This window comes from Cinclus cinclus, chromosome 30 (genome assembly GCF_963662255.1).
Source record: "Cinclus cinclus chromosome 30, bCinCin1.1, whole genome shotgun sequence".
Lineage (NCBI taxonomy): Eukaryota > Metazoa > Chordata > Aves > Passeriformes > Cinclidae > Cinclus > Cinclus cinclus.
Genome location: NC_085075.1, coordinates 2741969 through 2765724, shown reverse-complemented (window position 1 = coordinate 2765724; position 23756 = coordinate 2741969). Strand labels below are relative to the sequence as shown.

General features: G+C 47.6%; 1 protein-coding gene across 6 annotated transcripts; it reads left to right on the top strand.

The window, feature by feature from the left end:
• Nucleotides 1-1087: 1087 nt before the first annotated feature.
• Nucleotides 1088-22897, top strand: LARP4 (La ribonucleoprotein 4). 6 transcript variants are annotated; one of them, XM_062510805.1, is made up of 17 exons: nucleotides 1088-1710; nucleotides 6811-6955; nucleotides 8062-8220; nucleotides 8546-8621; nucleotides 9103-9239; nucleotides 9458-9561; nucleotides 10540-10650; nucleotides 11014-11067; nucleotides 11685-11894; nucleotides 12343-12446; nucleotides 15000-15224; nucleotides 15874-15922; nucleotides 16123-16281; nucleotides 16812-16936; nucleotides 17722-17890; nucleotides 18089-18385; nucleotides 18473-22897. In XM_062510805.1, exons 1-17 carry the CDS (start codon nucleotides 1516-1518, stop codon nucleotides 18515-18517), a joined length of 2364 nt encoding a protein of 787 aa, XP_062366789.1. In that variant the 5' UTR covers nucleotides 1088-1515; the 3' UTR covers nucleotides 18518-22897. The 6 variants fall into 6 exon arrangements, with proteins under 6 accessions (XP_062366789.1, XP_062366788.1, XP_062366787.1 ...); XM_062510804.1 differs by having other exon boundaries at nucleotides 6808-6955; XM_062510808.1 differs by lacking the exon at nucleotides 1088-1710 and adding an exon at nucleotides 6514-6605 and having other exon boundaries at nucleotides 6808-6955.
• The last annotated feature ends 859 nt before the right edge of the window (nucleotides 22898-23756 follow it).

Here is a 23756-nt window from a genome sequence, read left to right as displayed (position 1 = left end):
CTGATGTGACAAACACTGATATGACAGGGGGTTTTTTGAAAACGCCAGGGTTTTCTCCATGCTGTCCCTGGGGACTGAGGTCGGGCAGCTCTTGGCAGCAAGAGGATTCCAGAATGGGTTCTGCAGTGTGCGAACAGTCCCCTCCCACTTATCCTGCTCCAACTTATTTATTCAACTTCTATGCCGTTTCTTTTCTTTCACTCCTCTGTGTCTTGGAGCTGCTGCTCACAGAACACCCCAGGGCTGCCAGCTGGGCTGTGTTTGCTGGGCAGCTTGTGCTCCATGTCTAATCTCCTCAATGGACCCTGATTATTCCCTGGCTCTGACTTATCCACACGGATCTGCCCAGCCCTAATTGCAGGTGATGGTGTTGGTGGGGTCCCTTACAGGGTACTGATTTGTGGCAGGGAACCTGAGGGCTGGAATCTCCATCCTCCACCCACACCGGAGGATTTTAATTCTCCTACCAAAACCAACAGGTTAGCCCTCAATGCTCTATAATAAATTTTGTGGATCTTTCTCTAAAGCAAAGGGGTTTCAAGTTGTGTTTTCCTGGCAGGAATCCCCTGAGAGCATCATTCCTGCTGCTCCCCCCGTGGGTCTGGGGAAGACACCCAAGTCGGGGTGTATAACAAGATTTCATTCTCAGGACTTTCAGGGGGGCAGTTTGGGCCTTGCTGAGCCCTTCTGATGTCTGAGCTCAGGTGGGAGCGTTACCTGAGCAAGGCACAGAAGGGACAATTTGGGCTCCAGTGGAACCCAGCCAAGCCCTTCCCGAAAAGATGAGCCACACCAAGGCCCGACTTCTCCAGGACACTGCCGTGGGTTCGTGCCCTGTCTAAATCGGTGCTGTCTGGAGGAAATCCTGATCCTGTGACATTCCCACCGGAGCCACGGCCCCTTCCCAGCACTTCCCCACCCGTTCCTGGCTGGGACGAGCCCTGGCAGCCGCTCCGGCCCCTTCCCCATCTGCGGCCGGGATGCCGGGCAGGGTGGACGTGGGTGTACCCGGCAGGATGGGGGAGACAGGGATGCGGGGACAGGGATGCGGGGACAATCCCTCGGCACCCCCCGAGGGTGTCACCGGGCAGGGGCACAGGGAAGCGGGACATGCGGGATCGCAGTGCCGGCGCTGGCCGTTTCAGCTGTGTCCCTGCGGGAATCTGCGGCGCTGGCCCGAAATCTGCGAAAGTCGGCGGAAAAAAAAAAAAATAAGGGTCCGGGGAGGGCGGTGGGGTCACAGCGGTGTCTGACCGTGGCGGTGTGTGCGGCTGCATACGTTTGTTTGAAGCATAAAGGATTTTGAGCTCTGCAATTAGGGAAAAAAAAAAAAAAAAAAAAGAGCCAACCAAGAACATCCCCCAAAAATCCCAAATCCGAGAATTTTCCACAACGCGCCTCGGGGCCCTTCCACTCCCTTCGCGGGGGGGGACGCCGCTTCCCCCGCGCGGCGCTGCAGCCACCACGCCCTCTAGCGGAGCCAGGCGGAGAGGCCGTACCCCCCTCCGCTCGGGAATGGTCCGTCCCGGCCGTGCCCCGGATGCGCTCGGTGCGCCCGGAAGAGGCGGCGGCGGCGGGCGGGGAGCGGGCGGGACGGGCCGGGCCGGGCGGCGCGGCCGGAGGCGGAGCCCGCGTGTCCCGATCGCCGCTCCGGGCACCGGGGAGCGCGGGCCCGCCGGCCGCGGCGGCACGATGCTGCTGTTCGTGGAGGTGAGGTGACGGCGCCGGGCCATGTGGCGGGCAGGCGGCGGCGGGAGGCCGCGCACGCCGCGCCGGGGGAGGGAACGGGGCTGACACAGCAGATCCGGGGGCGGCGGCCGCGGGCGGGTAGGGGGGGGGTCGGTGGGCGCTCTGGAAGGTTCCGCCGGGGCAGGGGGCGGGGGGGGGCGCCGCCGTGACCTTCGGGTGCCGCCGCGGCCCGGCCGTGAAGGTGACGCGGGACACGCGGGGCCTCCTCGAGGCCTCCCGGGAGCGGGCCCGGCCCGGCTCCTCGACACGCGGCGGCGGCCCCGAGCGCGGTGCCTCGTTAATTGCGTTAATTAAGCACTGGGAGCGGTTTATGGCGCGGGAGGGCGGTGGGTTCTGCCGTTCTCCGGCGCGCCGGGTCCAGGCGGGACGAGGAGCGCGGCCTGGCCCGGCCCTGGAGGTCACCGGGGAGGGCGGGCGCCGTGTCCGCTGTGGCCCGGGATGGGGTTTCACCTGCTCACGGCGTTCCACGGGTTCGGCGAAGCGGTTTCAGCCTTTGCTGAACGAACCCGGCTGGTCGCTATAAACTTTGCACCGAGTTTTGTCCCAAAACGTGGACGGAGCAAAGAGCTGCCGGGGCCGGGGGAAGGCCCGGAGGGAGCCGGGAGGGCGCTGGGGGCTCTGCCCGAGAGGGTTCAGCTCAGGGGGGCTCTGCTCGGGGGTTTTGTTCGGGTGATGGGTGAGGTGGTGCTGGTGGGCTCACACACAAACACCACCAACATGTGCTCCGTGGTTAGGAACCCTTAAATAAAGTACTTCAGGAAACGTTCTCTTTCTTACATGAATCACCTCAGTTCCGAGCTGAATGGAGCTGAATGTTCCATGGCTTCGCGGAGAGGAATAAAAGTTGTCATGAGCGCGGTGACAGGTCTGGAGAATTAGGGCTGGCAGTGTTCTGCTGGAAGAGGAACTGCTGGGGCTGATGGGAGGCATGAGCAGCTGCCTCATCCCAGGCTGAGCTGGTGAGAGGCCCCTGTGAGCGCGGGTGCACGAGGCAGGTTCTGGAATGCGGGGATGGGGATGTGGATGTGGATGGGAGCTGGAGCATATCAGGGAGCACATGGCTGCTGCTGATGGTGTGGATGGGAGCTGGAGCTCATCAGCACTTCAGGATTTTTAGGGAGACCTAAAGCACAAACTCAACTCTGATCTTCCTCTGATAGTGTTGGGAGTTTGTGTGATATTTATTCTGGAAGCCTTAGTAATATTTAATTCTGAGTTCCTGAGTACCATCTGAACATTCTGAAGGTGTCTTTTCACTGCCAGGACAGAGAACTGGAGTTCAGAGCTAGGTGTCCTGGAATGCTGCAGTTGGATGCTTGGGAGCAGACAGCAGCTTTATCTGGGGATCTTTGGGGATGCCTGGGACATAAGGCACAGGATGGGTGGAAGTCCCGAGGTTTTCAGGGGGATTGGCTGAGTTGCTGTAGCTGTCAGTGTTTGTTTTAGACCGACTTGGGGTATAAAACTGATGATTGTGCTGAGCCCTTCACAGTGCAGGGGAATTGGGTTTCCTTCAACGTCCTTTAGTTCCAAATCTCTGCAGTGATGGCTGTGTAAGGGCTGTATAATGCTTGTGCTGTTTCATATGTTTCTGTTTGGGGCAGGCCTTTTTTCTCCCTCTAAGCCAGGATCTGTGTGCTGTTAACAATTAATAATTAGGTGCATTGGGGATATTAATAAATGCATCAAGGGAGATGGAATTGAAAATGGCTGCTGGGCTCCCCTCATCTGGGTATGTGCTCCTAATTCCATGTATTTGTTATTTATTGTGGAAATGGGAGTTGGGGTGTTTCAAGTGGGCGAGATGCTGCCCATGATGTTTCTTGGTTAGAGATCCAGGATTGTGGGAAGCACTGAGTGTTGTTGGCCCTCTGGAGCAGGTGAGGCTTCCTGAGACCCCACACTGCCCCTGTTCGCCCTTCTCTGACACAGGTACCACCTTCAGACACCACAACTGTGCCTTGGCTTTTCCAAGGGGTGGAGGAGGCTCCCCTGGGCACAGGGGGCTCGGAGCAGCCCGTGGAAAATCCTGCAGCTCCTGGTGGGAGCCATGCTCCTGTGACCACTGAAGTCACCGTGAGTTTGAGAGTTACCCGGGACACTGAGAGCACTGAACTGTTACCTGAAACCTGCCAGCAGCTCTGAAGGGGTTCTGCGTGTTGGTTTGACAACAACTTCTCCTTATCCAGCCTCTTGAGTCTGCTTCATCTCTGAGGAGGTGATGGTGAAACTCAGAGAAGGTGTTCAGACTGTGTCTGAGCCCTTCAGGGTCCCTACCTGCCTGTCCCCCAGCCAGCACAAGGCTTTTCTTGGCTGCCTCCCATAGCTTTGCTGACCTTGGGGTTTTTCCATCTGCTTACGTTTCCATTTCTGGAAAAGGGTTAGTTTCTCCCCTCGCAAGTTTGTTTCAGTTATTTTCTGGATTTTTTTTGCTTTGATTCTGTTTCAGAGAGCTTGTCTAGTCCAGGAAACCTGTCAAAAGCTCTGGGTTAGAATTTTGGTTGCAGAATAATTTGAGTTAATATTAAAATCAAATGCTTTAAAACTCTTGAGTGCCTGCATTTTTGTTAGCTTAATTGAATCTGGTTAAGTGCAATTTCAATGTAATTACAATAAGAAAAATATCCTTTGCCATGTTTCAGAATGAGAATTTTTTTCAGTGGCCAATTTTTAGGAGTTGCTGGAGGAGAATCTTTGATCCACATTTGCTGGAAGTCGTGTGAGCAAGAGGGGAATCTGTGCTGAGGAGGAGAGCTTTGTCAGCTCGTGGATCCCAGCGAGTGTTCCCAACCTTTGTCACTCTGTAAAGCTTTAACCTCGTCATGAAAGTTCCCGATAGCAGCTGGGAGGATCGTGCTGCAGCCAATCCCACAGGCTCGGTGTTTGTAGCCTCAGTTAAATAAGCAAGAATTGATATTTTGGCCTTCTCTCCTGAAGAGCCGCTGGCCAGGATGGAGCGGTTTTGCTCAGGGAACGCAGCATGAATTTCCCAAAAGCTGATGTAAATTAGGGACTTTTTATCCTCTCCAGGCCGTGGGGTTTTGCTGTTGAGATGAGTGAGAGCAGGGCTGGATCCTGTTACAGCTCACTGTTTCTAGCACAAGGGGAAGTGGCCCACGCTCTGTTCCAGGTGTGTGTCCCATTGTGTTCCTGATCCATTCATCAGAGTTGGTTTTAGTCCCAGTCACCTCCAGAAATGCAGTAACCACCCTGAAGTGTTTCAGTTTCACTTTTTCACACTTGTTCCTTCAAATTACTTTTAAGCCTGAGCTCAGTGCTACCCTCAGAGATGTAGGTAGCGAGGCATAGTTTATTTTTAGAAAATAATGAATCATCTCTTGAATGTGTCTTGTCTCTTTTTGCTTTGTTGAAAAGTAAATTCAAGGAACTGGGACCTGCTGGCTCTGGGTCCATGAGCAGGAGCCCATTGTGGGCAGGTGATGCTGCCCCAGGAGTGACCAGGAGTTGAGCACAGCTTAGTTTGGAGCTGCTGAACTGCAGTGACAGAGCCTGTGGGTGCAGCACGTTTCTGGGTTTTGCTTTGCAGGTTGTTTTGTTGGGGAACAACTACTCTGTAATCTGCAAAGGGGAATACACGTGTGTCCTCTCACCCTGAACTATTTCCAGTTTCCAGCTCTGCTCCTGGGCAAAGATTAGCGAGAGGGGAAGACTCTGTTGCTATGTGGATTAAATCAGTTGTGCGTGGGGGGGTTTGAATCTCAGAGCTTTGCAAAAACTATGGTCTTTGTTTTGCTTCTCACATGGTTGTCTTGAACCTCTCCAGTGTTTGGAGGCTTCTTGTTACTGAACTGGGGCTTGTCCTTGCAGCAAGCAGCTCTGGCACGAGGTGTGACCTTGGCAGAGGAATTATCTCTAAAGCTATTGCAACTGCTTCCTTATCCTTGTGCTCTGTGTTTGAGGCCTGGTGGTGAGCCACTCCTTAACTTCAGAATCCAGGAGCCTGGCCTCCAACATACCCAGCTTGCTTATCTGTGCTTTTGTGGATATGAGCTGGATTAATGGCTTTCACCTTTTAAAGTCCAGCAAATTGCAGCAGTGAAGCGGAGCATCGTTCCGTGGTTGGAGGAACTGTTTTAGCTGCTTGTGGGGTGTTGGGGTATCTTGGGGGGAGAAATTTCACAAAAGGGTAGTTTTATTCACTGTCCTATAACTGGAGTTATTATTTCACTACGTGAAAGGGGCAAAAGCCTCCGTGCTGCTGCTGGATTGTTGGACTCCTCACCCAAATGCCTCTGAGCAGCTCTGGGAGAGGGACCTTGAAGAACTCTTATCTTATGCTGTGGGAATGAGCATTTCTCTGTGTCAGGTGCCAGGCTGGAGCTCTTTTTCTGTCTCGTGTGTAACCCTCTCACTCTAACTATGGTCCTTGTTGCTCAGACCCAAAGTGAGAAGATCCTGTTCTCTCCCCAGCAGGCTGGGATGGAGTGTAAGTTTGTTTTGGCAATTCAAAACCTTTAATCTCCTTGGTTGCAAGTTTAAGGAAATCATTAGTGTCTGTTGATGTGTGTAAGATTCCTGGGGGATGGGATAGGACTTGGGGTAAGTTCAGGAGAAATCCTGGCACAGCACAGATGATGCTTGGTTAGTACAGATGTCACTAATTCCGTTAAGTTATACAGTTTCTTCTCCTTGACATATGTTTTTTTACCTTCCTTTCTAGGAAGGGGTCTGGAGGAGGGAAAATTTCCCTTTCTGGTGAAAGGGGACTGGAGCATTATGACAGTCAAGTCTTTAAAAGCTTATGAGTTCCCAGAGTCCTTGCCGAGTAGCCGCTGCCTCCGCTGATGTTGTCGGATGTCAATAAAGAGAGGTTGAAGGCAACACTTCTAATGGAGGTAGAAACGAAATACTTGGAAAATACCAAGGATTTTCCTGTTTTCATTAATAAAAAAAAATCACATAGGTGCTTAATAGCTGGGTAGACACTTGAGATGTGGAACTCTAGAGACAATCACTAAATTCGCCTGTATTTTCTGGCTTGAATTCTGAGGCTTCTCTGGGTTGCTCTCACTAACCAAAGTGTTCTGGTCTCTTCAGCAGGTAACATCCAAAGGTGCTGGCTTGAACCCCAACGCAAAAGTGTGGCAAGAAGTGCCCCAGGGCAGTGGTGAGGCCGTGCCCCCCACCAATGGCACAGAGCACACGTGGCAGGAGACAGCAGCAGCCCAGGGGACTCCAGCTGAGGGTGAGATGTTGGGACAGGGGTGATGATTTGGCCCTTCCTGGGGGACACTCGGGGAATTCAGCTGTGAGGAGCAACCTCTGGCTCTTGTCCTTGAGGTTGTCAGTGCTGATGGGGCAACGAGTATGAAAAGAATATGAGAAAGCAGCTGGTGGTTTCTAAGGGTGGTGCTCAGCAGTGGGATTTGCTTCAGGGAGGTGTCTGAGCTCTGCAGGATTCCAGGGGCCCGGTGATGACCAAGTAACGCGCTAAGAGGGGAGCAGGGTGCTGAACGTGTAGAAATGGATTCATGACATTGCTGCACTTGAGCATCCACTGGACCCTGTGAACAGGACAATGAGATCTGAGGGCCACCTGCAATCCTGGGGGATTGAGATGCTGCTCAGAACTGTCCAGGAGCATTTGTTCTGGAGCAGTATCCATGGTTAAACTCCTTTCCATTCAGGCTGCTCCATTGCAGTCCCATTCCCATCCTTACCACACAAGCAGCATCCAGAACTAAAAATTCAACTGGTTTCACTTGTTTGGCTCAGATTTGATCCAGGGTGTAGCTGAGGTAATTCAAAGCATGGCAGAGGATGAAGAAGATTCCCTGCAAAATGGTTTAGTGAAAGTTAGGGATAAAGAAGGGAATATTCAGCTTGCATGGCCTTGTCAAAGGTTTCTGGTAAGTCAGCAGAAGTGAGGAGAGAGTGCTGGGTTTGTGCTTTGCCTGACAGAAACTCATTTGTCTCTTCGTAACAAAGTGAGGCAATTGAGGCGGTGTAAGCAATTTTCATCCCTTGTTTTTAGGAACCTCACTTAAATATTTTAAATCTTGTGTGGAAAGACTGGTTTTTAGATTCTCTGCCACTTTGGGGATCAGTTTCAGGATTCTTTATTTACTTTCATTTACTTTTCTCTGAGAGCCTGGTGCAAACCAGATCTTGAAGTTGAGGAGGTGTAAGTTCTATCCAACACAAAGTCTAAGAAATACAGGCTAAGGTTAAACATTCTGAGGTACAGCTTTCTTGAGTATCTATTTTAATGTTGGTAGCCAGAATTTTTCCAATGGGGAATACGCTGAAGCTGACAGGAGTTTTCCTGCTGCTGCTGTGTTCCTTTGCCAGGTAACATAGAGATCTCAGAGGACAGCTGCAAGCAGTATGAAGTGATGTATTCCCCATCCTGTGAAGCCACAAGGAATGGCACAGGAGTTGATGAGGCATCAGCAAATGGAATTGTCCTGGCGACTGAAGACCTGGGATACCAAATCTACGAAGTGTCTGGTGAGTGGAGTTCAAATGCTGCTGTCAATGTCTGTAACCCCCCTGGAGCTGCTCTAAGTGTGCTGTGACCAAGCTGGAACTCTGATATGTCCATATGTATCCAGGAAGCTCCAGTATGGCCTCAACATGTGGCCAAACAGGTGCAAAGTGGGATCAGAGTCATTTTGAGAGTGTGAGGTCTGGGGGTCTTCAGGCACCTCAGCTGAGCTTTTCCTCTCAGTCCTACCCAGAGGGATTAATTCTTGTATTCTGCAATGAGATGTGTCCTTGCCTGGTCTTGTTGCCATGAATGTGGGGAGCTGATGGTGGATGTGGTCCTTTCCAGGTGATGGCAGCTCCACTGTGTCCACAGAAGACATAAGAGAATGTTTGAGAAAACAGCTTGAATTCTGCTTCTCACGGTAGGTGCAGTTAACTCAGCTTGGTATAAACCCTTTATTAAAATTCTTGGCAAATATCCCTCCTCTTAGATATGTACCATCATTTTGATACAAACACAAACCAAGATTTGCTGATGTGCTGTAGAAGCCCCATGGCACCTTCCAGCTGTTTCAGTCCTGTGAATCTGTGTCCTTGGATGAGGATGACTTCTGTGCTCCACAGTCATGAGACGTTGAGATAATTTATTGTGTGGCACCAGAAGTCTTTTTGGTAGATCTTGTTTGCAGATCAACGTATAGGGCACTGGAAGTTCATTAAATTTTTAAAATTACCTTAACTCTGCTTAATGTCGATTTACTGGGAATTGCTCCAGGAGAGAAAATCTGAGCGTGTTTTGGTACTAGTGAATATTTATTTAAGCCTGTAGTTATCCTCTTTTTAAAAATTTTGTGTAAGTTGGGTTCAGGATCTTTATTAAATAATAATTCTATGTCTCTTTAGAGAGAATCTTTCAAAGGATCTGTACTTGATGTCTCAGATGGACAGTGATCAATTTGTTCCAATATGGACAATTGCCAACATGGAAGGGATTAAGAAGCTGACAACAGATATGGACCTTATTCTTGAAGTTTTGAGATGTAAGTCTGGGGCTTTGCTATCTGTATCAGTAGACAAAGAATCCTTCCATGCTTCAGAGGGATGTTGTAGTTTGTTGTTCTGGTAAATGGTGACAAGAATTTTACTGAGTAAAGGCTGTTCCAAACTCCTGAATTCTCATTCTTTGTTCCAAGTTCCATGAGAGAGTCTGCTGCTCCTGAGATGTGCACAGTGTCCAAATTTTATACTTTATTTTCAGCTTCTCCAATGGTACAAGTGGATGAAAGGGGGGAGAAAGTCAGACCAAACCACAAACGATGTATTATCATTCTCCGTGAGATCCCTGAAACAACACCTATAGAGGTAAAGAAAGAGAAATTAAATAAATAACTCTGTTACTGGTTTTGGAAGGTGTCTTCAGTAGGGCTTCAAACAGCACCAGGAGAAGGTCAGCTGTTGTTTAATTGGATTAAACACTGATATTTTTCTTCTAGACCGCATCAGTAACTTTTTCCACCTGGGTGCGTTGTCAAAATAACCAAGACAAAAACTTAATGCCATTGTCCCTTCCCATTATTTACTACTATATTTAAACCTTCTTAAATAAACTTTTTTTTTCACCAAAGCTGAGCTAGCTCGGCTTTTCTGGAAGGGAGTTTGAACTGGTTTCTTTTCAGATCCAAAAATAAATCAGTCCAGGGCATAGCTTGGAATTCAGGCTGAATTTTTGTCACTGCAATAACTTTACTTGAAGTCAGACGGTTGTTTTGGCAGCAAGAAATGTTACTAAACATTTCTCATTCATTGAGCCCCAGCATGAGCTGAGCTCATTATGCCTGAGGAGGGAGGATAATAAAATTCCTCCTGATACTTGGCAAACAGAATGATTTAGTTCTTTGTTTTTTAAGGTTCTAACACAGAGTGTTTGTCTACCAGTATTTTTAATGAGTTCTTTTAATGCAAACACTGAGCAGCTGCTTGTCCTTTTCTTTACAATCTGATTATTGCAAAGTTGTCAGGTTGCCTTGACTTAGAAATATTTCATGGAATCATTGTTGTGTCCGTGACTCTGCTGATCTAAAGCCACACTTTTCCTACCTGTTTCATATGAAAATATCACCAGGTCTGCACAGAACTTGATTTTCTTACCAGCTGGACTTGCTCTGTTTTATCTTTGGGAGCCCAGGAGGCTGAACTAGGATTCGTGGGTTAAGAAACTGGTAGAGGGAACAAAAAAACATCCCTGGTCATGGGAGAGCAGCAGCTGAGGAGCTGGAGCATAAACTTGGGTCACTTGAATGTTCACATTAATGTACAAGAGCCCTGAACTTGTCTCCCCAGGAGGTGAAGGCTCTGTTCAAGAATGAGAACTGCCCCAAGGTGATAAGCTGTGAGTTTGCTCACAACAACAACTGGTACGTTACATTCCAGTCCGACACAGACGCGCAACAGGTAAGGTCCTGCTCCTCTGACACCCCAGCCTTAATCCTTCCCCTGCTCAAGGAAAGTGCTTCCTGTAGCTAAGAGAAATATTTATTTACTGATCCCCTCTTTGTTGTTCTAAGAGATTACTGGCAGATTCTGGTTAATAAGACTCAAGTTGAGAGGTTGTGGGTTTATAATTCACGAGGCTCTTGCCTCTGTGCTTGCTGGCCGTGTCTGGCACTAGAATCCTGAATTTGAAGTGTTAATGAATTTAGCTGGGCTGACAGGGAAGCACATGACTGCACATTTGTGTTAAATCATGGAACATCCTTTGGGAGGTACAACTTCATCAGGATATTCTAATGTTGATCTTTTTTTTTGTATCTGCAGGCGTTCAAATACTTAAGGGAAGAAGTGAAAACCTTTCAGGGCAAGCCAGTAATGGTGAGGCTGCTTTAGCTGCTGTTTGTGTTGGGACTGAGTTGTGTTGTTTCTGTTTGGATGAGGGTGACCATTTGTGGGGGGTGAAGCAAGGACCTAGCAGTGGGATAGTCCATAACTCTGATTCTGGAGGCTGAAATGTGAACGAGGTCATGGGGAGCTCTGACAAATTACAGTTCAGTGCCTGCTGGTTGCTCACAGTGCTGCTTCCCAGGGGGGGTGAAATACATTCCTGTACTGACTTCCCTTCTCCACTTGCCTCAGAATCTGGGTTTGCAGAGCTCAGGAGAGGGATTCCTGCCACTGTGAGTCTTTGAGTTGGCTGCTGCACAAAGCAGGCTGGAGCAAAGTGCAATAAGAGGAACTGTCACAATTGGAGTCTGGACAGTTTCTGCTGTAGAAAGCAGCATTTATCTTCAGTTTTACAGATCACCCATGTGATCTACAAAAGCAACATGTGCCCTTCCCCTTATCATGCTGTGGGAATATGAGCTGGACTGATTTTACCAGTTTTTATTCATAAGCAGTAATCAACCTTCACGTCCCTCCAGCAGGCAAGGAACATTCTACATTCTCCTTTTCTCCCAGCTTAACACGTGCTGTGATTCGATGTCTTGCAGGCCAGGATAAAAGCCATCAACACATTTTTTGCAAAGAATGGATACCGGGTGGTGGATTCCAGTGTGTATCCCCAGCCTGTGCAGACCCAAGCCCAGTTTGCCTCCCCCCTGTTTATGCAGCCTGTATATAGCCCTCAGCAGTACTCCATTTACAGCATCGTGCCTCAGACGTGGTCTCCAAATCCTGCACCTTACTTTGAGACACCACTGGTGAGTAACAGCTGGTGAGAAGGGGAGGAGCAGCCCAGCCCATCAGGGATAATTTGTTAATCACTGGTGTGAGTGGGGGTTCCAGGTTTCTTGGTCAGATCCTTCTGTTTTATGACACTTCTGTCATGGCCCTGATATAGCAACACCGTCAGAGGAGCTGCCAGCCTCACCACTGGTATTTCAAGGAATTTTGGTGTGAAATTCCATTATCCTGCAGCTTGTATTACTGAAAGAACCCATAGCTTTTCCAGGAATGGAATTTAGCTCTGCTAAAGCAGATGCAGACTGTGAAGCTGTGGGGATTTGGCTGGAGTAGTGAGTTCACTCCACAGTAGATGTTGTAGCCTAGTGTGAAATTACAACCATGAGTAACTGCTGAAGCTGATCATTAATCTGCAAACGTTTTTTTTTTGTAGCTCAGCCACTGAGACTGTTCTGTGTGTTGCAGGCCCCGTTTCCCAACGGTGGATTTGTGAATGGCTTTAATACACCAGGATCATATAAAACAAATGCTGCTTCTCTGAGTATAGGTCGCCCATTCCACAGGAATCGGTAAGAGAGTTCTGCCAGGTGTAAAACTTACAGTGCTGAGATCTTCAAGTGTTCCTTGCATGTCATGTGCAGTGCTTTCTGATGGGACCACATTATTTACTTTTTTAAATCAAATGTGTGATGTTTTTGAATTTAATTTAAAAAATGAGAAGGAAAATGGCAGCTTAAAATCCTAAAATAATGGACACAGTGCTGGAGAAAGCGAGGGAAACTCCTTTAAAAGCCTCAGAGGAATTTTTGCAGACAAATAAATAACTTCCTCCTAAGGTCATACTTGTAATTATGTTTGTGATTATAAACTCCTGCAGCACAACATAAGCCTTTCCTGCTGGGATCAGGCTTGTGGAGCTGCTGGTTCCTGCAGTGGGAGTTGCTTGTCCTGACTGCTGTGTCCAACTGGGGCTGTTCCTGTAATTTATTTGCTTTATCCCCATCTTTCCTGAGAGCTGTAAGGACTTAGATATAAACACTGGGGAGTAGGAAACACTTTGTATTGCTGGAGCAATTGCTCTGTGAATACAGTGGAGTAGTAACCTGTGTGTGGGGGTGGGAGTTGTTTGTGTGCAGCACAGGGCTGGGACCATGGGAATTGTTGGAGAAATCAGTCAACAGCTGCCAGGGCTGTGAGTGGGTTCGTGGTGCAGTTCAGGTCTGTGGCTTTTGGCAGAAGGGGAACTTCAGGCTTTGGTCTGTGGTGACTCAGCAGAGTCTTAACACAGACTGTAGAACTGGGAGTGTGACTGTGCCTGGAACATGGAGCAGCTGCTCCACTTGCAGCTGCTCAGCTCCCAGCTCACATCTTGGCAAAGGTGGTTTGGCTTTTTTTTTTTTTTTGTTTTGCTTTAAATTCTCCACAAACTTAAAACCTATCAAGCTCTTAGTTATGTGAACCCTCATGGAAATACAGATGCTTCAACTGTGCAAGAACTGTGTGTATCCAAATATTAGCACCTTGAAATGCCTCCTTGTCTGCTTTTAAAATCCTGGTTATTTAAAAGACTTCAATTTGTAAAAGTTGGGTGCTCAAAGTTGCAGCTTTAGGGTCAGAGTGTGCAGGTCCTGCCAGCCCAGTGATGATCAAGTATCGCGCTAAGAGAGAACAGGTCACAGTTGGGGACTGGGCAGCCTGTGCTCCCTGCTTCTCCTTCCTCCTGCTCTTCTTTCTGCTCTCACATCATTTCTCCTTCTCTCTACTCTTTTTTCCCCCCCTCTTTTATCTTTTCTTGTCTTTTCTGCTTTGCTCTTCTGCCCAGACAAGACTGTGGCCTTCTCGATGACGGGTAAGATTATGAGATCTGAGGGCTGAACAGTGAATTGAGAAAAATGCCATTTTGAGAACAACTTGGACAAAATGGAAGAATTTAGTTGATTTTGTTCCACCTCCTCCCTCTGGTTTTTGCTGATGGGAAACTTAAACTTTAATGGGCCCTTAAAACTGGTTCTTGATGCTTCTTGAAGCTGGGAAGTGTGAATTCATCTCTGTTGAGCAAATCTCCTCTTGAACTGTGGAACAGCTTGTTTGGAGAGTTCATCCAGCTGCTGCTTTTTGGTTTCTGTCCTGGCCCATTAAACCTGATTTGTTTTGTGGTACAGACAGTTAACAGTTAAGTGCTGGAGTTTTCTCTGTAGCTAAACATTTGTTTAAGCCGCTCGTATTTATTTTGTGCTGATTTGTTGCAACATCCTTGTGGGAAAGGGAGATGGAGGAATCATACTTTGGCTGGCAGTAGGAGAGTTTCTTCTGATTTCATGGAATGCTATAATGTGATTGTTTAAAAACAGCGAGTGTGCAGAATCCTCCTGCTGTCCTTAAATTATGAGATGTGTGGAGTTTACCAAGGGAGAGAGAATTTAGGGTTCTTCTCTTTGATCAGTGCTGCATGAAAAGCCAGTGAGGGGCAAAAGTAGAAAACAGTTGAAAACACCTAAATGCTGCTCCAGAAAGCTGTTCAATATTGTGCTGGATCTGAGGTCTTCTGGAGAATTCTGCATTTAAGACCCAGAGCCTGAACTTGCAGCAGCACTGAGTGCGCAGAGCTGTGTCTGAGCTCAAATGAACCACAGCTTTAATGCTGAATAATCAATAATGGGGTGAAACATTTGGGGGTTGGGAACTGCAGAGTCAGTGCTGGGAGTTGGGGAATGGGAGCAGCCAGGCTGAGCCTGGCCATGCATGGTAGGGCTCAGCTGCCCTGGCCTGATCTGCCATGTTCAGTCACCCCTGGCCTTGTGTCTCAGTTCAGTTTGTTTGCCTGTGGTCAGATCAGTGTGTTCCTTGGCCTTGGCTTATTTCTCCAGCTCCATTTCCAATGCCCTGTGCCAGTGCTGCAGGCCCAGACAAAGGAAAAATTCCTCTTTGGGTTCTTCTGCGACCCCTGGTTTTGGGATTTATTATTTTTAAAGTTGTTTGAGATTTGGGGGCTTTCTTCCCCTCCCAGGTATCTTTTGGGCAGCAGTCTCAAACAGGAGTTCTGGTGTTTGCTGACCTGCTTTTCTCAGCTGCAGCTGGTGGTTGTGGTGTGGTTCCTCAGCTCCTGTTCTGTGTGCCTGCAGGGTGAAGCCCCATTTCCGCTCCTCCAGCAGCTCAGAGCACCCAGAGGGGCCCCCTGGTGCTGGGGCCCTGCCCATGGGAGACCTGAGCAGAACCAGCTCAAGGAATTTTGTCATGGAGAGACACAACAGCTCCTTAAGTGGGCACCAAGAGCAAGGATATTCCCAGAAGGATTGTCCCACGGCGCAGCTGGAGCAGAACGGCGATTACGGCGTCGGCAGGGGCAGGTAAAGAGCTGTGTCCTGTGTTTGCTGTCACCCAGCAGCTGGTGTGAGCCAGAGCTTACCAACCATCAGCACATAAGATATTTCTGTGAGAAAACTGGTGCTTAAGTAGAGCAGGAGCAGTAAATGTTGACGTGGGAGCAGGAATGGTTCCAGCTTCACTCTCTGACAAACAGCTGGCAGTAAAACAGGGAGGTGTCTTTATTTTAATTTGTCCCCAGAATTAAAACAGATGCTGAAGTAAAGTGGGCATCTGTATTGCTGTAAATAATAAGTAAATCCTTGGCTGGGAATTTGATGTTCCTCAGTGTTTTAAAATTAACTGGTTTTATCTCTTTTTCTTTTAATTCAGAGTTTAGACACTTGAAAAGGCAGATCAGTGAGAACTATCAGACTAGCAAATTCATAACTATAGAATAATTATCCTTATGTTTGGTCAGATGCTCATGCAGGGAGCTGAGAAAGAGAAGCTGTTCCCACATTGTCTCTGTTCCAACTTCTTCCAAAGTTGGAACTTTCTCCTTTCTGAGGAGGGAGAACATCCCAGAGCTGTGTGTGGGGAAGGCTCAGCAGGCAGCTGTGCATCCCCTGGTGCAGAGCAGTGCCCACTGCAGCTGGCTGCATGCCCTGACTGCTGTCCTTGTCTTTAAAGGAGGAACGTGTTCAGAGGTCGGAGGAGACGGGAGGACGACCGAGTTTCAGTAAGTTCTGCTTCTCTTTTTGCAGGGAGTCACACAAAGTGCAGAGTGTTGGCTTCCCTGTTATCAGAGGAATGGCAGGGTCCTTAAATCCTCAGATTATATTGGGGGTTTACAGTTTTCCTGGGAAGTTCCCTGACACTTGCTCAGGGCTTTCACTGCTTGGTGTTCCAACTCTTGTAACTTGTGTTTTCCCTCTCCAGAGACCTCAGTCTTCAGCAGAAACAAAGACTCAGACACCAAAGTTTGACTTGCTTGCATCCAATTTCCCACCTTTGCCTGGCAGCACAGCAAAAATTCTGGGAGAGCCTGTGCTGGAGAGCAGGATGTCTGACATTGTTAAAGGAGTCTGCAAAGAGAAGGTGCCTGGTTTGTCTCATGGTCCTGTCTGGGTGCCCTGACTCCCTTTTTCCTCTTAAAGGGTTGGTTTGTTAGACCCACATAATCTGCTTTAATCCCAGACTTCATACTGGTTTGTTCATAGATTAGTGCATTTTCCTAGGTTTTTTGTGGGAATGCAGCTAGGGCTCATGCAGTTATGCTGTTGTAAGTTCAGTGATATTTAGGAATCAAACAGGCAAAGGAGGAATGTTGGCTGTTGGAGTAGGAACAGTTTGGTGGAGTGTGGGCAAGGGATCTTTCCAGATGGATTTGTTCTTTGAGCTAGTGGGACTAAGCGCTGATATTTCGGGTGATCCAGCCTTAGTTCTGGTTTTGCCCATTTCAAGAGGTACTGCTTTAAAGGTGATGATCCAAAAGAAGTAAAATTTCTGTATCATCAGGACTTGAGCAGACTTTGGGACTACCCAACTTCTCAGATGTTTTGCAGTGCCATATTGTGGAGCAATTTGAGTATTGTTCTGTATTTTTAAACTTTTTGCTCTGTGTGCAGGAAAGCAAAGACTCCCTGTCCCCCTGCCCTGCTCCTGCTCTGGATGAACAAACCCAGACCAGCACTGCCCAACCACCCGTGCCCAGCGTGAGCTCCCCGAGCCAGACTGAGCCTGTGGTGCTGAGGTATGCAGAAAGCATGGACATGCCATGGAATCATGGAGTGTCCTGAGCGGGAAGGGACCCACCAGGATCATCCAGTCCAACCCCTGGCCCTGCACAGACACCTCAAAATCCCACCCTGGGCATCCCTGGGAGTGGTTTCCAAACGCTCCTGGAGCTCTGGCAGCCTTGGGGCAGTGCCCAGCACCCTCTGGGGGAAGAAGCATTCCCTGATATCCCAGCTAACCCTCCCCTGGCACAGCTCCAGCCCTTCCCTCGTGTCCTGTCCCCGTCGCAGGGAGCAGAGATGGGAGCTGCCCCTCGGGATGAAGCTGCAGCCCCCAGTGAGTCTCCCCTCAGTCTCCTCTCCAGCTGAGCAGAGCCAGAGCCCTCAGCCACTCCTCCAGACCTTCCCCCGTCCCCTTGTCCCTGCTCTGGGCCCTCTCCAACAGCTTTTTTTAGAAGTTTTTCCATATTGTGGTGCCCCAAACTGCCCCCAGGACTGGAGGTGAGGCCACCCCAGTGCAGAAGAGTGGGACAATCCCCTCCCTCACCTGTCTGGCAGTGCTGGACCTGATGCCCCCAGAACCTGGTGACCCTTTGGGTTCCCAAGGCACTGCTGACTCACTTGCATGTTCTAGCAAAGTAATGTTGGGTGCTATCTTCTCCACCAGATGGAAAGAACAGATCGTGGTGGGAATGGCTGTGCTGTTCTGTTCTGCACTGCACTTGTGACTTCAGAGAAAGGAAATAATCTCTGAAACACAAGCGTTGGTAGGTTTTAATTTGAATTGTTGTTGGTTTATCAGCATGGTTCAGCCAGAGAGCAAACCAGAAGAAGCGTCTGCTCCGAAAGACGTGGCCAGCCCGGCTTCTCCGCCGGCGTCCGTGTGTCCCGTCAGTGCTGCAAAGCCTCCCAGGACAAACACCTCCTCACCTTCTGCTCAAGCTAGTGCAGCTCCTGCTCTGTCAACACAGGTAAGGCCCAGAGCAGGGAATGGGCGTGACACAGGGAATGGGAGTGACACAGGGAGCTTTGTCCAGGACGTGCCGATGGCGCGCCTGGGATCTTCCCTCCGCTCGCTGTGCGTGTTGTTGCCGTCACGGCTTCGTGCCTGGGATAGGCTGGCAGGTGCTTGTGGTGCATAAACCTCGCTCTTCTCCTTGCTCCCAAAGGAGCCTCGCAAGCTCAGTTACGCTGAAGTTTGCCAGAAGCCCCCAAAGGAGCCGCCTCCAGCCCCTATCCAACCTCTGAGGGAACATCGCACCAACGTCGTTCCCCCTGCCAAAAACGAGGAGAACGGCACAGCGGAGAAGGCTCCAGAGAAGGCTCCTCACGAGAGGGCCGAAGGTCGAATGAAGGATTTCTCCGGGTTCCGCGGCAGCGGAGCTCCCAGGGGAGCCGCTGGAAAAATCAGGGAACAGAGGCGCCAGTTTGGACGCAGATCTTCTCCTCAGGGAGCGCCACGCCGCGTGGGCAAGGAGCAGTTCGTGGGCAAGGAGCAGTTCGTGGGCAAGGAGCAGTTCGTGGGCAAGGAGCAGTTCGTGGGCAAGGAGCAGTTCGTGGGCAAGGAGCAGTTCGTGCCACCCCGGTCACCAAAGTAATGCTGGGCCAGCCAATGATTCTCTGTTCAACTTGAGCTGTGGACTAAAGAGCAGCAGAGAGACTGAGGAGGGAAGGATTCAGGAAGGGGAATACTGAACTGGAGCGTGGTTTTGTGTGGAGAAGTTGTGGAGGGTCCCAAAATTCATCTCTTGAAAGTGATTTCACAAATGCTGGAGGATTCCAATCACTATAAATATAGAGATTATAATTTTTGTATTTTCTGTTTTTAATTTGCAGAGGGTTTCCTGCTTGAAATCAGCTTTGGGATTGTGAAAGTAGCGTTTTGACAAAGTGAAAGGATACGAGTTGACAAATTAACCTGTCCCTCGGTGTAGGAGGAAGAGGATAAGAGAATATTATTTTTGGAAAAATGAGCATTTCTGTAAAATTAGAACTTTTTTTAATCTATTTAACGTTTGGCTTGTGGGCTGGTGTGTCTGCCATGGATGGCCTGGCATTGCAGAGGCCTCTGCAGCAGCATGAGCAGAGTGAGTGCAGCCAGAACTGTTGTCATCACTTAGTCACTGATGATGAAAACTGAATGTACTACTGTAGTAACCCATGTGTTTCCAGCTTGAGGTAGAGTCTCTTGACCTTATTAATATTTCATTCAGCAAGCTTTTTAAGGTATAAGTTCTGCAGGATACCGGGTTGTAGATGAGAGTGTGTGGACAGCAGAAATTGTCTCGTAGACGCGGTGGAAGGAGGCAAAAGGAGCATGTGAGAATCTTTATTTTGTCCTTTTTCCTCACCTCCTTTTGAGGGCAACTCCTTAGGTTTGGGGTTTTGTTTGTTTGCTTTTTCCCTCTCTTGTTACTTTCTCTAATTTCTTTTTTATAGACTTCAGTGCATTTTTTTTCTTGGTGTGTTTTCCTGAGGCAGCCCCAGGGTAGGACGGGCAAGTGGCTACACAGCACCTGGTGTTACCTGCACAGGTAAAGAGCCTGGAATTCCAGCTGCAGATGTGGAATTCTGCCTTGCAGGTGGGAACTCTGGGCACTCACTGTCATCTCTGGATGACTGGGCAGCAAACCAGAGCTGTGGCTGGGTTTTCTCTGTGCTGACTCTGGAGTAGGCTGTTGGCTGCTGTATTGCCAGAAATCAGGGTTTAGACTCCTGGGAACTTGTTGTTTACAGCTGATGTCATAGCAACTGACTCGTTTTTAATTGTTTCAAGTGGAACTAAAGATGCAGAGTTATAGAAATCCCCTTGTGTTCAGAGAAGCTACTGGAGTGGTGGCTCCTTGCCAGCTGTGTGCTGACTGAATTTGCAACACTATTGTGCAGTAAGTGGTTAAGTTTCAGGGTGATTAATGACCGAAATAGGAACATTGAGTGCATTAATCTGCCAAAATCAGCATACCAGGGTTCAAAGTTCTGTATAAAGCGTTAGGGAAAAGTAGCTTCCAGCAGTAAGAATCACACTTTTATTTTTTTCCTCCTTTTAGTTTTTTTGGTTTTTTGTTTTGTTTTTTTTTTTTTTTTTTTTTTTTAGTGAATAGCAAGTGTACAAATTTAAAGTTGTAAGTTGTGAACACTGGAAAACTCAATTGTGATATATTCCGTAACCATCTTAGTAATATATGCTCGTGTTGCCATAGAATGAATGTAAGTGGCAGTTAAAATAACTGTGAAATTTTTCATCTTCTGATTTCTTAGCCAGATAACCCTTGGCGACTTGGGCCTCAGTAGGAATTCTCTATCAACTGCTTGGAGAACACTCATATCTATTTTTATAAATATATATATAAAGCCAGAGTTGTCATTTCTCTAACTTATTATTCAGCTTGGCAATTGCTTTGAGTTGATTTCATAACACAATATAATGTATTTATGCAGTTAACTGTTCATTTCTAAGCATGTTATAAAGAGAGAGTCAGAAAATCATGGAATGGGCTGAGTTGGAAGGGACCCATCAGGATCATGGAGTCCAACTCCTGGCCCTGCACAGACACCCCAAAAATCCCACCCTGTGCCTGAGAGCGTTGTCTAAATGCTCCTTGAAATCAGAGAGGCTTGGAGCTGTGACCCCTTCCCTGGGGAACCTGTTCAGTTCCCAGACCCCCACTCTGGGGAAGGATCTTTTCCTGATTTCCCACCTCAACCTCCCCCCAACTCAGCTTCCTGCCATTTCCTTGGGTCCTGAAGTATGTATACATATATATATATTTATATATCTAGATATATATAGATATATTTCTAGATGTATAAATCCAAAAATCACTATTCACTTTGAAACTACCTGTACTGGGTTTGGGAGGTTTTTTTTAATTTAGTAAAAAAAATCGTTGATCACATCCACAGTTTAGGGATTCTTACCCTTCTCCATTTATTTTGATAATGCTACTCTTGTTGGAATGATAAAGAAATTTAAATATTTAGTGTCCAAAAGTCCCAAAATACAACGAATACAAAGTTTAATTCGTTTTGAAGACTCTAAACAATTCCTGCAGCCAAACTGGAACAAAACAAGCCTGTGGGATGGTTCATGGGTGTTTAGGGGAGATGTGTTCTGGGATGTTGAGGAAGCATTGGGGTGCCAACAGCTGTTGGCTGTTTCGAGGAGGAATCGAGAGGGGAAGATGATGCAGATGTTGCTCAGAATTCCCTGATCCAGTGTCAGTGACTCGTGCTGAGAGGACCTGAACGGTGAAGTGGAACTTTGTCATTGATCAGATGTGGGAAAACCCAGCCAGCTGTGGCTCCATGTTCCTTGTGAGGCCGTGGGGAAGGGGTGCTCTGGGAGTCCTGGGGCTGTTCCCAGTGCAGTGGATGTAGCTCAGGCTCTAACTTGGCTTTTCCCAGCACATCCAAACTTCTCTCAGCTTATGGCACTTGCAGTGATTTATTTCACGCCTGCAAGGGTTTCATGTGAGCATTTCCCTTCCACTATTTCCAGCTGTGGTTTGGGGGTTGGTTTTCTTTTTGTGTGCTTTTTTTTTTTTTTCTTTGTATTCTTTTCTGTGCAGGGGGAAATTCCCAGTTGGATACAGAGGCTGTGAAACTGTAGTGGGGTTGGAGTTCTCCTCAGCACTGGGACCTGGCAGGGACTGGCTTTGCCTTTTCCTCCCTGTGCTGGGCTGGGGAAGGATCTCGTGTCTATCCCCACCAGTTGGGCAAACTGGGGAAACTGGGACTGAGGAGTGGTTTGGAGCCAGACCCACTCCTGGATTCATGGGAGCTGCATTTGTGTGTCAGCAGTCCCTGACACCACAGCTCTCCCTGGTTCCCTCTGGGTTTACCCTCACGGGATCCAAACTGTCCTGCTCTGCTGATATTAGATACCAGGAGGTGTAAACCACACCTAACTTGCAGTTTTAGGAACTGTGATTTGTTTTCAGAGTTGTTGACTTACGTTGGGGACAGAAATACCCTTCCCAGTTTGGTTCTTTTCCAGATTGCTGTGTGTGGAAAAGATTGGGGCACTCTCTCGTGCTTCAGCTGGGGAGTGAAAAGAAGAAATTCTTTGCATGTGATAGTAAAATTAAAAGTGCAAAAAGTTTTGTTTCTTTTGTTTTCTAACATTAAGTTAGTTTTATAGTATCTTACATTCCTGCTCTTGTTGTTTTGTTGTTTGTTTGTTGGTTTTTTTTGTTTTTTTTTTTTTTAATTAGCCTGGCACAGTATGATGGTGCAGTTTTAGCTGTAGGAAAAAAAAAAAAAAAGTAACCCACTATTAACCAGAAGAGGAAGATGATACTGTGGCAGATCAGTAGCAAATAAGTGACTTAATCAATGCTTTACTGTAGTTAAATAGCTATGGCCTTACTACTTTGTCAATATCAGCTTAATTGTCTTGAAACTGTCTGCAATTTTTACTGTTCCCAGGTGAGTTTACCTGGGCTGAGATATCTGGTATGTACAGATGATATTTTAAATTTGTAAAATGCACCATTGTATTACAGACGATGCAACAGAAATGCACTTCGGGGGGAAATGGCTTCTGATGAGTTTTTTTGTAAATCCTTGATTACTACAGATATGCAATAGAGTTTTTGTTTCTAATTTTGATATTTCCTTCTGAAACGTAAGATTGTTGCCATTAATCTGAATGATTTATCATGCTCTTCTTTGCGTGTATATATTCCATATAGTCTGAGCTTCCTTTAGGATGGTACATAATTCTGGGTTGTTGTAGTATTTTAGTTGGCTCTTCTCTTAGTGCCTTTAGCTCAGGCACTTCAAGAGGTTCATTGAGTCTGTTTTTAATGTACAGTTGGGAGGACTTGAAATGGAGTTAAAGCAACTTATTTCTGAAAAAAAAAATCCATCTGCAAACTAACCTGTAACAACTTTAAAATTTTATATTTAAGAACCAGATGTTTATTTTTATGGAACTTCAGTTATGGATACAGTTTCCAAAAAAAAAAAAAATGCAACTTCAAATGTAAACAGACTGTGCATAAATGGGTTTTGTTCTAATTTTTATAGAATACAAAATATTCAGATAATATATTGAGCTCGAGTTACTACAGACATCTTGTTCCTCCCAGATGAATCCAGCTTCCCCTTGGCATTGACGATCTCTCTTCAAAGTGGTAGGAAAGGAGAAAAAAGCAACTTATCTGGCTTTTAGACTGTCTGTTCTGGTTTATTCCTGTTGTCAAAATGTCCAAAACAAAATTTGTGTAAAGTAGGTTCATGCTTTAAGTGTTCAAATGATAATACATGTATTTGTATTTGTTTTTGACATTGCCAAGGTGCTATGGGAAATTGAAATAACAGTTAGAAAAATAAAGCTGATTTAAAAGATAAAAAAACCCATAAAAAAAAAGAAACAAAAAAAAAAAGAAAAAAAAAACACCTTAAACCACAACTGCCTGAGCTCTTCCTTGTTGTCTGTGGAGGTTGAAATGTTTTCAGTGCAGTTTGGGGGGGGTGTCCTGAGAATGGGGGTGAAGTGAGACCTTCAGGGGGCTGCTCAGGGCTCTGTGACACAATTCCAGGCTCAGGCTGGAGGGAACACGGTGGCTCCCACTGGGTCCCACTCCCTGCTCCAGCAGCCTTAGCCCAGGGTGGGTTCTGGAAGATGCCAGGGAAGGAGACACCGCTCCTGCTCTGCTCCCAGTGCTCCCAGCGCCGTTCTTGCCGGTTTTTGGGTGGAACTCACTGGTCCTCCTCTCCCCAGTGTAGGTTTTTGTACCCTTGGGTGAGGTCCTGTCCACGTTGTTTCCTCTGGACACCGACCGGCCCCAGGTCAGAGCCTGAGCTCAGCCTTGTGCCCCAAGAACTTCTCCC